This window comes from Berghia stephanieae, chromosome 11 (assembly GCF_034508935.2).
Source record: "Berghia stephanieae isolate SIO BIC M18660-M18661 chromosome 11, UCSD_Bste_1.3, whole genome shotgun sequence".
NCBI classification, from domain to species: domain Eukaryota; kingdom Metazoa; phylum Mollusca; class Gastropoda; order Nudibranchia; family Aeolidiidae; genus Berghia; species Berghia stephanieae.
In genome coordinates this window covers 14962278-14977798 of record NC_088370.1, presented here as the reverse complement: position 1 = coordinate 14977798, position 15521 = coordinate 14962278, and the positions used below count along the sequence as shown (strand labels likewise).

The window sequence follows — 15521 nt, the reverse complement described above, 5'->3', positions numbered from 1 at the left end:
AGTAGTAGTAGTTAGTATAGTAGTTAGTAGTAGTAGTAGTAGTATAGTAGTAGTAGTAGTAGTAGTAGTAGTAGAAGTAGTAGAAAGTAGTAAGAGAAGAGAAGTGAAGAAGAAGAAGAAGAAGAAGAAGAAGAAGAAGAAGAAGAAGAAGAAGAAGAAGAAGAAGAAGAAGAAGAAAGAAGAAGAAGAAGAAGAAGAAGAAGAAGAAGAAGAAGAAAGAAGAAGAAGAAAGAAGAAGAAGAAGAAGAAGAAGAAGAAGAAGAAGAAGAAGAAGAAGAAGAGAAGAAAGAAGAAGAAGAAGAAGAAGAAGAAGAAGAAGAAGAAGAAGAAGAAGATTTGTAATTATTGTATTATTTGTGTATATGTTATATGTTAATATTTTATTTTATATTATTTAATTGTTTTTTTTTTTTAAATGTTCATATATTAAAGTAGTTTAATATAAAAAAGGATTAAAAAGATACTGGATAAAAAATAAAGTAATTATTTTTGAATGAAGAGTCAAAATGGAAGATAGAACGATAAGTTGAAGAAGATAGAAAATTGGAAGTCAAAAAATGAGAAATGAGAGAGAGAAGAAGAAGCAGACTGAAGAAGGAGAAGCGAAGAAGTAAGAAGAGAGTAGAAGAAGAGATAAGAGAAGAAGAAGAAGAAGAAGAGATAGAGAGTAGTAAGTAGTAGTAGTAGAAGAAGAGTAGAAGTAAGTAGAGAAGAGTAAGTAGAAGAAGTATAGAAGAGAGAAGAAGAAGAAGAAGAAGAAGAAGAAGAAGAAGAAGAAGAAGAAGAAGAAGAGAAGAAGAAGAAGAAGAAGAAGAAGAAGAGAAGAAGAAGAAGAAGAAGAAGAAGAAGAAGAGAAGAAGAAGAAGAAGAAGAAGAAGAAGAAGAAGAAGAAGAAGAAGAAGAAGAAGAAAGAAGAAGAAGAAGAAGAAGAAGAAGAAGAAGAGAAAATTAAACACGTATTCATAATTGTTGCAACTAATGCGGAATCCAATCTATATTATAATTATAAATAGGGAATGAGATTAGCGGAAGAGTAGCGTCCCTTGATTGGACGTCACCGGTGGAGAAGTTATTAGGGAGAAAACGTCAAAATGGTTTTGCGCATGCGTCTCTCGTCCTCGCTTCCGGTTAAAGCAGCATGAGACACTTCACCGAAATCGAGGACAAGAGAGACGCATGCGCAAAACCATGTTGACGTTCTCTCCGTAAGGTGACGTCCAATCAAGGGACGCTACTCTGCCGCTAATCTCATTTCCTATAGAAAATCTTAACTACAAATGTAGGTCTAGTGAGCAGACATACCGGCGTTGTGGACATCTGACATTTAAGAATCATTGCTTTGTTTAAATCACGATTCATGCCAGTCTTTTGCCAATAATATAAAAACAGACTAAAATTAATTATTCTATCAAATATTGTCACTTGGCTGGCTCACCTCATTTAAATGTCTAGATTTTAAATCTAATTACTCCTTTTTCGCCACGGCACCATAAGATCCAGTCGCCTTTAAATAACACTTTTAATCGTTGAAATTACTTGAAAACTAGCGAAATAAGAATATACAATTTTATAAAACTTATGTAGAAAAAAGGAATAGACAAATTAAATTGCCAAAGAAAGGATTTTCTACATTAGTTTTATAAAATTGTATATTCTTATTTTGCTAGTTTTCAAGTATCTCGTAATTTCAACAATTAAAAGTGTTGCTTAAAGTGTTGTTGAAATGCTCTTTGAAAATGGGCAAATATTTTGTTTAAAAGATACCCGTCTCGTTTCGTTTCAATTGTTTGAATATGTTTGGAGATGGGCAGGTAACTAACTCATCTTATCGGTTAGAAATCAAATTAAGAGAAAATTGTAAAAAAGACAAACAATGAATTTCACTTTTATCAAGAAACCTTTTATAAAATGTAGTGTACTTATATAAAATGAATTCATATTGAATGGTCTTGACTTTAACAAATTGATATTTTTTGGGAACTTTTATATAGTGCAATATCCATTAAACGTGCTCAAAGTGCTACACAAGAGATCCCTGGCCAGCAGCAACATTTAACATGTAGGACGGGACATGACGCCTGTTAGGTGATATTACAATTTTTCGGACAAAGACAACGCTGTTAACGGCTAGGTACTCATTTTACACCTGAGTACGGTGAGAGAATGTGAGTAAAGAGACTTTTCCAAGGACTCAACTAAGCACCGAGCGAGGCTCGATCCCAGGTCCTTCCGATCCGAATGCGAGTGTCATACCACTAGCCGCACGTACTACTACTACTACTACTACTACTACTACTACTACTACTACTACTACTACTACTACTACTACTACTACTACTACTACTACTACTACTACTATTAATACTGCAACTACTACTACTACTACTACTACTATACTACTACTACTACTACTACTACTACTATTACTACTACTACTATTAATACTGCAACTACTACTACTACTACTACTACTACTACTACTACTACTACTACTACTACTACTACTACTTCTGCAACTACTATATGACTACTACAACAAATTGACAAAGACAGGAAAAAAATAGAGAATCACTCTCTGTGCAAAATATGACGTCACCCAGTCCAAACAAATTTTAGTTTCTCTTGAATTTCTGTCAACATCTGAAATGCTTATCTCTGGTGTCTATTAACTTTTATTTCGAAAGAGCATTACAGAAGTAATAATGTTGTTAATGCAGTCAGGAAAGTTTTGCGGCCAATATTCCTTGCAAAGAAAACGTTATTGTAATATTCTTCAACAGTCGTAACGTCACTTCCTTCCTAATGACGCATGGTAACTTAGTAACACTGGCTCCCAACTATCGGAACAATGGCGGACGCCCGTAAGAAATATTTCTCCGGCGAGCATAAAAGTGTATCCATAGGGGAAAAACATTATAAATCTGATCATTTTTTGACTTTTACACATTCTGATCACAAGACATATGAAAAGTTCTAGCCAGCATGAAGAATAAAAAAGTACAGATTTTCTTTGTCTAGAATCATGATGGCCGCGTTGCTGGGCGACGTGGCATCAGACTATTGAATCCAATTGACGATGCAGAAACTCGTGGCCAATCATAGAGGTAGGTCTTGAACAAAATAGAAATCTTTATTAGGACGAATATATACATTTTTTTTGTAAGCATGCAACACGTCTCTCTGTAACAGTAATGTGCAAAACGGAAAGTCACTTTCCTTTTTTGAAATGGACGAAAATGGTCTTTGCAATTTTTAGTAGACAGATAATAGTAACAACTGTAAGGATGCTCTGCTTGTGTGACACAACTTAACCAGGAAAAATGTTTCCTTTTGAAACAATAGGGAATGAGATTAGCGGGAGAGTAGCGTCCCTTGATTGGACGTCACCAACAGTCTGTGACGTCACCGACGGAAAAGTAATTAGAGAGAGAACGTCATGTTGGTTGTGCGCATATGAGGACGAGAGACGCATGCGCACAACCAACATGACGTTCTTTCTCTAATAACGTTTTCGCCGGTGACGTCACAGACTATGGGTGACGTCCAATCAAGGGACGCTACTCTTCCGCTAATCTCATTCCCTATACACAAATCGTGAAGTTAACTACGTTAGATATTACGCACATAATGTTTTTGATTGTTGTGCAAAGTCTAGATACATGATTCGAATGTACTCAATTTAAATTAACTTTTGTCAACAAGATTTAAATATTTGATTATTTCCATGAGAATGTCAACGTTTTAAGTAAGATAGTAAAGAAATGGGAGACCAAAAAAAAAAGGGCTCCAAGAAGTTTTCTGATAGGTCTCTGCCATTTCCATCTGGGACTCTCTTCCAATTTTGTTACGAAAATGCAATATACATAAGCTACTTTTAAGACACATGTTAAGACATATTTTGTTAGGAAATATTAATTTGATAGATTAAAACCAGTTTATGAATTATTTTTCATAAGCTTGTTTTTTTGTATGAGGTGTTATTGTAGCTTTGATGGTTGTATGGAAAAGCGCTTAGAGCTGTAAGTGTATAGGATAGGCGCGGTATAAATGATTTACATAATTATTATTATTAATATTATTATTATTGTTATTATTATTATTATTATTATTATTATTATTATTATTATTATTTTTATAATTATTATTATTATTATAATATTTTATTATTATTATTATTATTATTATTATTATTATTATTGTTGTTGTTATTATTATGATTATTATTATTCAATACAGGGGACATTTATTCTGAGACACCTGTCATCGAGATCATAAAACTATTTAGGGCTGCTAAGACCGAGAGGCCCCTAAACTCCTCAATTACAGTGGGGTGAAAGATAAAGGGAGTGAATGCGACTCGTTTAATATAAGGGGACAACACAAAGCAACCGACGTTTCGGCCTTTGGCCTTTTTCAAGTAAACACGAAATATATTGCAGTAGTAGTAATAGTAGTAGTAGTAGTAGTAGTAGTAGTAGTAGTAGTAGTAGTAGTAGTAGCAGTAGTAGTAGTAGTAGTAGTAGTAGTAGTAGTAGTAGTAGTAGTAGTAGTATAGTAGTAGTAGTAGCAGTAGTAGTAGTAGAAGTAGTAGTAGTAGTAGTAGCAGTACTAGTAGTAGAAGTAGTAGTAGTAGTAGTAGTAATAGTAGTAGTAGTAGTAGTAGTAGTAGTAGTAGTAGTAGTAGTAGTAGTAGTAGTAGTGTAGTAGTAGTAGTAGTAGTAGTATAGTATAGTATATAGTAGTAGTAGTAGCATAGTAGTAGTAGTATGATAGTATAGTATAGTAGTAGTATAGTATAGTAGCAGTACATATATAGTAGAAGTAGTAGTAGTAGTACGTATCAATAGATATAGTATAGTATAGTAGTAGTAGTAGTAGTAGTAGTAGTAGTAGTAGTAGTAGTAGTAGTAGAAGATATAGCGGCACTTATCAGTGTTTGTTGAAATTGTACTACTGTTGTCACCATCCCTACCATGGACTACGGTTCCGACTATCACCAACGACCTTTATCATCATCATCATCATCATCATCATCATCATCATCATCATCATCATCATCATCATCACCATCATCAAATCATCATCATCATCACATCATCACATCATCATCATCATCATCATCATCTCATCATCATCATCTCATCATCATCATCATCATCATCATCATCTCATCATCATCATCATCATCATCATCATCATCATCATCATCATCATCTCATCATCATCATCATCATCATCATCATCATCATCATCATCATCATCATCACATCATCTCATCATCATCATCATCATCATCATCATTCATCATCATCATCATCATCATTCATATCATCATCATCATCATAATCATTACCATCATCATCATCAGCAGCATCAACCACCGATACTACAACTATCAAATGGCTTACAAAAATAAACTTTGTAATACCTCATGGAAACATAAAATCTGGATTCGAGCAACGACTAACATTCCCTTATAAACTTAGATTAAAATCATATGGCCTGAACCGCAGTTCATTTATCATTATAACCACCCGAGTGTATAATTTTGCTTAAATAATCTTTAACTTGGGCAACCGCGTGATAAAGGCAAGACGGAGATAAGGTTAGCATCTTATAGACTAATAAATATTTAGGTTACATTAGTATTCAAAATATAGAGTATTTGTAGGGAAAGTAATACATACCATTGTTTCAAATAGTCAGATAGGCCGGATAAAAATCAAATATTAAATTATTGTCAACACTTCACAAGAGTAAACAAACGTCAATTGTCACTAGGTCTATTTCTTGTTTAGTATTTCTCCAACAATATAATGTGTTGTCAATGAGATATCACATACACAGTGTCAACACAACACATCATCACAATTTATCTTCTACAGATTGATTAAATCTTTACAAGATTCCAACAGCTGTCTATCCGAATGTCTTTTTCAGAAGCAGCCAAAAAATAAGTAAAATTAAGCAAAAGTTTAAGCCGTATATTTATTATTATTATTTGCCAAGAAAATCTGAACGCTGAACTGTTTTTTTTAAATGATATTAGTATCTAGATTTATTTCTTGTTGACATTGATTACATTTGAACATAATCATAAAATACAGGTCAACGATTTTGGTTAGAATAAGTTCAACTTAAAACTCAAATCTACCAATGCTATTGCATACATAGATGTTTTATACGGACCAATGGTGCGTTATGCCTTATGATTTATCATCCAGCCATTCTTTTTCGGGTGAGTAAGCATTTTGAATGGAATTGCATTCAAAAGAGTATGTGAGACTTTATAGTCTATGAGATTGCTTTCAATCGCATGCTAGAATAATACATTGTTCGGATATTTTATTATGAGAATTTATACGTAGGCGTTCGATTACGATCCGCTTTTTATCCAGATATTATAGATAGACCTTGGGACTCTCGAGAATGTCTATTCTTGTCGTAACATTTGCACCTCCAGTTTTCAACTTGGAGGCCCTTGTATATTTTAAGATTGTATCTTGCACTCGTGCCCTTTTGCGACTTTTATCACTATCCACACATTTAACATGTCAACAATTTTATGTTAAAGTCTCTTCCCTCAAAAGAGTAAATTTGAATGGTCAACAATAAAATTGACTTTTAGCGCCTGTCATCAAAAATATTTTATTTTCATCTCATGGATTTTTTCCAATTTTTCTTTTGTCTTTTAAAATTTTCTAATAGCATTTTGATGAATTATGGCTTTATTTTGTGATTTTTTTTGTTGGTATTTTGTATTGTATTTTTCTTTTTTGCTTTGTCTGGCACCTTTCATACACCGCTTGGGAAGTTGGGCCTGTTAGATTTGGTGGAAAGTAATGTGCAATAGAACAGCGTCATATCGAAAGTGTAGTAAGCATTTCCTATTGTCCGTTTCAGACTACAGAAACCAGAGTAAACTCCGACTCCATCAACCTCATGGGTCTAAAGGACAACTTTTATTCACTGCGGGGTTCTTTGAAATGCAAATAACCTATGATATTTTCAAATATGAAACATTTCAAAGTTTTGGCGTAACAGGCAAGAGGCAACCGAAATTTAAGTAAATTTAATATTTCATTGATTGCTATTGATATAATTTATCAAAAATATCATATTGATTACAAATATTAGTAACAGTCATTGTATAGAAGGAACGGATTTGAAGTCACTCAGATCTTTGATGTTGTTTTTAGACAGTCATTTTGGTGATTCATTCTCAATAAATGTATCAATCAGACTATACAGGTTCCTTTGTTTTGTGTGATGGAACGCCAAATCCGGCTGGCGGATGTTGTGAGTATTCTACCTAAAATCATGTTATCAGTAGATAAATATACTTGAACACGTGTGTAAAGCTTTCTGGAGAGATTAACATCTTTGCCTAATGTATATGGACTGTATGGTAGAGTTAAAATAAGCAATATGACAGATTAGATTCCTTTGTTTTTTGTGATGGAACGTTAAATACGACTGCCGGATGTTGTGAATATTTTACCTAAAATCATGTCATCAGTAAATAAATAGATTAATGTCCTTGTCTATGTGAATGGACTGTATGGCACAGTTAAAAAAGCAATATGACAAATTTTATTCCATGGTATATGTTATTCAATAGGTAAAAAAAATGTTTAAAAATTGGTTCCAACTTCCAATCTCTTTGGGAGAGTAAAACGGAGTATTGGATAATCGTGTGTAATTAATTGGTCTTCTGGTTTCAGGCTGATGGTTTCTTCTTTTGCTTCTTTAAATTTATGCTGGAAGTCAATCAAGATCATCCATCCTTGTTCTTTTACCTCCAGTATTCTTGCGAATCTGCCAATACTCCATTTTTCTAAGATAGTTAGAAAACTAAGGTATTTTGGACACCTAAGACGCCATCAAACTGTCAACAAGGACATTCTTGAGGGTAGAGTTGAGGGAAAAGAGGAAGAGGCAGGCCAGCAAGAACTTGGATAGATGATGTGAGGACATGGACAGGATTGTCGGCAGCCGAATGCAGTCAGCAAGCCGTCAACAGGGAAGATTGGCGTGTCATTTCAAATCGACCTCAACCCATGAGATGACACTGGAAGAAGAAGAAGTTATGACACCTTTTGATTCAATATGCAACCCACTGCCTCAAAGCGGTATTATGTCGGGATAGCTAAGACTCATAAAAGTGGATTTAGACATGAAATGATGAGAAATACGAGGTTAGAGTCGTTTGCAATGCAAGGAATGGTATCTATTCTCCACCATAGCGAAGCGGAATCAGCTCCAAGCTTCTTATTTGTGACAATAAATTCAATTTTCAGCATCTAGTTAATCCCGACTTAATACCGTTTTGAGACGATGTAGTCTACTTATTATTAGTCCTCCGAAGGACTTTGGAATAGGGTTCAACGGTCGTGACGTCATTTCCCTCGTAATGACGCATGGTAACTTAGTAACTGGTTCTAAACTATCGGAACAAATGCGGACGCCCTTATGACATACTTCTCCGCTGTACATAAAACATTATAAGCCGGATCATGTTCTGACTTTTATACATTCTGATCACATGACATGTGAAAAAGTTCTAGCCAGCATGGAGAATAAAAGTACCGATTTTCTTTGTTTAGAACCAAGCTGCTGGTTGCTGGGCGGAACTTATATCAGACTATTGAATGCTATTGGAAGAGTAAACACTTTGACTTAAGAACTTCTATGCCTATTAATAACTGGGTTACAACTGTAGGCTATATTCACTGTATAGATAGTTCAAAATGACGTCACTCGGTCTTTGTTATTGTTTTTTGCCATCCGCGTTATGAGTAATGCTCACTGAACTGCATTAACCGACTATAAACGTTCATGAATACACGCAGTTTTGTGTGTTGGTCCGTTATACTTCCGGATGGCAATATTATGAGCTTCTTAGCCAGCGCATACTATCTATACCTATGCTGCCTGGTGACAAGGCAATGGCAAATTATGTTGCCAATGATGGCCAGACTCATGCTCATATCGATGGTCCCGTTGATCTAACACTGAAGTAGCTTTTTGCAAAGAAGCATCTTCAGAGTCGAATCAACGTGCCATCAATGTGTATTTGACACCAAAATGGTTATCCACCGGATTTTGGCAATCGTGGCCCATTTTTCCCACCAATTTACATATTTAACTACTCCACTACTACTTACTACATACTACTACTACTACTACTACTACTACTACCTACTACTACTACTACTACTATACTACTACTACTACTACCTACTACTACATACTACTACTACTACTACTATACTACTACTACTACTACTACTACTACTACTACTACTACTACTACTACTACACTACTCTCTACTACATACTACTACTCTACTACTACTACTACTACTACTACTACTAACTACTACTACTACTACTAATACTACTACTACTACTACTACTCTACTACTAACTACTCCTACTACTACTACTACTACTACTAACTACTACTACTACTACTACTACTACTACTACTACTACTACAACTACAACTCCTCCTCCTCCTCCTCCTCTCCTACTACTACTACTACTACTATACTACTACTACACTACTACTACAACAACTACTACTACTACTTCTACTACTACCTCTACTACTACTACTAATGATAGTAATAACAATAATAATGATAATAATAATAATAATAATAATAATAATAATAATAATAATAATAATAATAATAGTAATAATAATAATAATAATAATAATAATAATAATATAAAATAAAATAATAATAATAATAATAATAATAATAATAATAATAATATAATAATAATAATAATAATAATGGATGGTATTAGTATAGCCCATATTCAAAATTACATAGTGCTCAATGGCGTGACATTAGTTGAAAAAAAATCGCATCTCTTATGCCACAACCACCCCCCCCCCTTCCTTCCACACACACACACACACACACACACACACACACACACACACACATAAAAACATAAGCAGACCCACAATTGAATATTCAAACATAGGGTTATAACCTTAATGTATATCTCTGTGAAAAGTATTTTTTTTAGTTTCGAATTAAAAGAATTAATAATTTGTTAGTCCCTGATGGTTCTGGGGATATTATTCAAACACGGGGTCCTCAATGCCTTCAACCCCCCCCCCCCCCCCCCCCCCGCCCCTCCTCGATTTAGGTTGACAAACCTAACGATAATGCTTAGGAAAGTATAAGGAATGTGTTGCTGGTTAAAATGATAACATTAATTCTACCCACTTTAGTACTGTCATGATGGGGGGAAAGGGAATGCCGAAAGGGGAGACTTTGCCTCTTGAGTTTTGGAACAATAAGATGTTGTTTAGTTTTATGGCAATTATTTTCTTTTAAAAATTCAAGTCTGTTAACGGGTACAATAAGTGCCAAACAGCTGAGAGTATTCCAAATGCTCCAAATTCATAGAGGCAAAGTTTCCCCTTTACGCAAAGTTACCCAGTTGACGGTATCCCTATTGGTGATATAAGATAGAAAAAGGCAAGCACGATAGCCAGCCAGGGCATCGGGTCTTTTTTTATTCTTCTGCTGCTATGTGTTCTAATAAAACTCGTCTTGGGACTGGAAGTTCTAGGTTCGAGTCCCGCCCTGAAATCCTCACATATCAGACTTTGAAAAAACGGTCTTTGTTCACATCATCTCACCATACTCAGGTGTGAAATGAGTACCTTGTCATTAACAGCATTGTCTTAGTCTGACAGAAAGGTAATATCGCCTAACTGATGCCATATTACCTCCAAGCTGTTGAGTGTCGCTGATGATGCTTGTTAAGCGCTTTGAGCTTGTTTAGTGGAAATTTCCGATCTATAAATCCCCCATTTTTGTTTATTTTTATCTGACAGAAGAAATCTGTTCCATCAACTGGTGTTTTATTTCACTGTCAGATACAATCTCGAACCGACAAAACAACACAAACCACACCCCAGAGCTCAAGATGTTATAAGAAGATTGAATGACATACGATTTGCACACATTTTTCTCGTTTCGTTGGATATTGATGTTAAATTTGGAGGCACTGTATAAACAAATGTGTTGTATTGGCCTGAAATTCTGTTAGCTCTTAAAGGACTGCATATATGCTATTTGGTGTCCACTATCATGAAAAAATGTCCTCAGGTAGAGCATGATATTTACCACAGATAAAGGCAATATAACTGCAATCTACTGGTTTTATGTGAAGCTACTTTTAATGACTTTCTCCATGAGTACATCCAATTTCTGATATCTTGTTTTCGTGTCAAATTAATTTAGTTTGTTTACGGAAAGTATTCGGAGTAGCCCGTTTCTATGACAGTTGGAGCACAATAAAAAATGGTGATTCTAGAAAAGAACTATTTGTCAAAATCATTGTTTTGCTTTTAATATTTTGAAATTCTTTTTTCTCCTTCCTCCTAAACGGGAAACATCATTCAACGTTACTTCGATTCACGGAACGTAGGCTTTTTAAATGAACCTTTATTTATTATTTTTTTTGTTTTTGCCTTTTTAATTCTCTCTAAAAATCAACAATGATGTTGGGAATCCCTTTTCTATTTTATCCTTAAATAATAAATCCCCTTTAAAAGAAATAAACAAACAAAAAAACCCCACAAAAAACAACAAAGCAACAGCAATAATAAAACAACCCATAAAAACAAATCAAATGGCCGAATAATTAATAGACCGCCCGGCCGATCAAAGCGTAAAATTATCCTAGGATTACACACTTATTACCTGAGAGCTCAGTCATGACTGACGTACGCGGAATATGATTGGTCTCGAGCAAATTAACCAGTAGCATCTGGCACTAACGAATCCTGTTTCATCATTGTTTCTAGATTGATTAAACTCAGATCATATTTCTCTAAAACAAGACTCAGCTAATTCAATCTCTCTCTTATTCCACCACTCTATCACCAACATGCCATTATAGTGGTGAACATGAAATTCTATTTAACGGAAACATTGTGAGGACAAGGGTATGGATAAATATATAAATCTTATAGTTTTGGACTTATATTTTGTTATGAGTATTTGTGCCATTTAAAACTCGTATGTGGAGTGAGTCATGATTCATAAAGTTTTTGCCAGGGCCGTAGTAGACACAACCTATAAAATAACAGAAATCGATGACTCATGTAATTGACATAAATTGATAACCCGTGTTATTAGAAACAAAATATTTCATTCACTCTCTTTATATATAAATTACATTCACAAATGTGCTATAGATAATGCGCAATAGTACTATTATGTAGTTATATGTCTTGATTCTTAAGCTCTCATTGTTTACTTATATTTCCCCATCCCATTAACCTACCTGTATCCCCTTAATTAAATTAGGATAATGATTAACACAATTGAGATCAGTGGTGATGTCAAGGGTTTGTTAATTGGGAATCCTCACGAAATCACTGCTCATAAGGAATATAAAAAATGTGCAACTAGCCAAAGATCTGCTCCGGTATTTTCGCAGATCTGGTTACCGAGTAAATGCCAATTTGGTTACACGTTGATCCAGAGCTGAATCTATCAAATGGCTCCTGGGACAACTAGAGAATAAGATTCCTCCATATGTTAACCAGACTGAAGCAACCTTTACACTGCCGCCAGTCACACCCAAACAGATAAGGAAAAATTAACTCCTATAGCTTAACTTTAATTGATTAAAATGTACTATTATTCTTTTCCCTAATTATGTGTTAATGCATTATTGTGTAAGAAAATTATGTTGATTTATATTAAAGTATTTCTGCTTTAAAGGGGATTAATACTTACCTTCTGAACCTATCTATCGCTATATAACATGCCAATAATATGCCACTATTTTACTACCTATTTCTTTAAACTTAAAATGTTCTAACTATCTGTCGTGCTGTCAGGAACTTTAACCCGACTATAACAGGATAAAAGTGGCACCAGACAACTTATGTCTATGGGGAAACTATCTGACTCCTATTTGTCTATTCCTATTTGCCACTTCTCCTACATAGAAGCGACATTTTCCAAGTTCTTTTTTTTGTAAATGTGTGTCAACCGTCTTTTAAAAAAATCTGAATGCTCATAGCAACCCTCGTGGATGGAGGTATTATGGTCAAAATGTACAGAAAGATCTAACGTAGAACGTTTTAATTGGGTTTTTGTCTGGCTAGCAGTATGACATTTTCGTATCAGAATTGGAACGTCGTTATTATGTGTTTGTGTCGTATCGTATAGTTTAACCCTCTCCTTACTAACCAAAGGAAAATCGTCACATTCGTTACGATAAAGCCAACAATGTATTCTCTTATTCTAATTTCATTTGTTACAGTTATAGCTATAAAAACTCGACACTGTATTGCAGAGCTCATTTTTCTGAACAAAATATAAAATATACTCGTTACAATCTGTTTGAAAAATGTATTATTGTGTTAGATGAGTATGAAGTTTTGGGTGAAATTCTGAAAATAGCTGGTAAGGAGAGAGTTAAGGGCTAATGGGTTCTAAAAACCTTTAAATTCTATGCGTAACTTTAATGCATAGATACAAAACTATCAATTATATAAATAGTATGCAATGTCAACTAATTGATAATTTTACGATATATATCTTAGATCAATATATCTTTGTGACAAGTGCAATTCCTATTTTTATTGAATAGTTTTATAAATTATTTTCTTTATTTTTTTCAACTGTAATGAAACAAGTCTTGTTGATGATGAATTGTATGTCTAATTTCTTTATTTCCATTAAGATTCTTTTGATAATTTTAGTAGATTTTTTTTCTGACGTGATAAAAGGAAACGCGTCATCAATGTATCTAATACTGATATAATAATGTAGACATCTTTTACTCCTTTAATGGTTGATACCTGATAACGAGTAAACAGGAGTTTGAAGTAAATAATATGAACAAGTTTAAAATCGACACTCATCTTCTTTAGAAATTGGTTTGTCATCCTCTCCCCCAATACAAATTTTCATAGAGTATGAATTTAGGTGACGATGTAATACTCATTATCAACACTTGATACGGGTCTGGGAAGTTTATTTGATGAAATGTCGACACTTCGATCTTTTTCCCACCGATGTCATAAAAAGCATTAAGACAGCAAAATAGTTGAGACAATCTTCAGTGACGTCAAAGCCAAATCAAATGATTCCATCATGGTTTTATTTATTCTTTGCTGAGGATGAACTCCGGATGATGCGAATTAGCAATATTATATGAGAGAGCTACTTCCAAATCCTGCTTAGCCCGATTTTCATCATTCAGAGAAAACTGCAATGTTTATTTTGTATTTGTCTTGTTTGCTCAAAGAACAATCTCCCGAGAGTTTTGAAACTCAACATTTTCTGTGGTAGTATTAAAGTGTCCAATATATTTTAAGAGTGTGAAATGGTTTTTTATTCCATTGTGACATAGCGCATTTTGAACGTTACTTCATCATACAACGGACTCAATATGATGATAAACCGGAACCGGAGCTACAAAGCTTATCATTTGGTAAGGTTTGTTGTAAAATGACACGAAAGGTTGGGCGTCCAAAACAGACATTAAGGTGAATCACGTGTGGGGACTGCCAAGAGGAAAACCAAAGGCAGAAACAGATGGCAAACGTTCGTTGATTGAGGTCACAAGTTCCATAAGGAGCAAAGAGTATGAAATAAGTAAGTAATCAAATATATTTGTCTGCACCAGCGTTCAATGCAGCCAGGCATACATAGAGTGTCGTAGTTCACAACACGTCTGGCGTAGATGATGAAGTGAGACGGCTTCGTGTCTCGTGGTGGCAATCAAGCCTTGTTAAGCCTGGTGATTATCGAATGACTGGTAACGTAATGTTCTGACCATAGTGATATGTTCCTGAATAATTCAATTTACAACGTTTCCACACACCTGCTCCGTGTGTTATTGAGTAGCTGCCTATAGGCTTACATCGAAGAAGAAGACTTGTACAAAAAGGATGGCTAGAATTCACGAGTACAATATGCAATAGAAATTAAATCCATTATGGTCACCCGAAGAACTGAGGAATCAAAAAGAATTATGAATATTTTCACTATGTAGAAATGTTTTCTCTACACCGCACACATACTCACAAAAACACAAACATACATACACACTCACATAATGAGAGCTGTTGCAAGTTTGGGCTCCAAATTGACGAAACCACTGCGTATGGCAGCTAATAATGCACTAAGATGGGCAACACTCCAGTAGAAAACGCACATTTCACCAATAAGATAACATATACTCCCACAGGCTTCATTGTACCCACACATTCCACCTACAATTCTCAAAAAAGATACTCATACATGTTAATAAAGGTTTGTCTCTTGAACAATACGAGAATTGAAGAACCTTCCAGGGGACATATTTACATCTGTTATGGACCTATACATCGAGTTACCTTAGGAAAAAGTTGTTCCCCTTTGTTATTAGATAATGGCTTCAGTTGCAGGTTAATTAGTTATAATTCGTTAAGTCTATTGTTTAAAATATTAGTTGAGCTTAGAAATATCAGAGTGGCATGC

The 15521-nt window shown here is 34.5% G+C and overlaps 1 protein-coding gene across 1 annotated transcript in view; it reads right to left on the bottom strand.

Moving 5' to 3' along the window:
* LOC144956951 (tubulin alpha chain-like) overlaps positions 1-6099 on the bottom strand; it is an 8541-nt gene extending 2442 nt beyond the window's left edge. The window contains exon 1 of the mRNA XM_078887795.1: positions 5688-6099. Coding sequence (XP_078743921.1) covers positions 5688-5690 — 3 coding nt within the window. The 5' untranslated portion in view covers positions 5691-6099. The remainder of the gene's footprint in view (positions 1-5687) is intronic.
* Positions 6100-15521: the final 9422 nt, after the last annotated feature.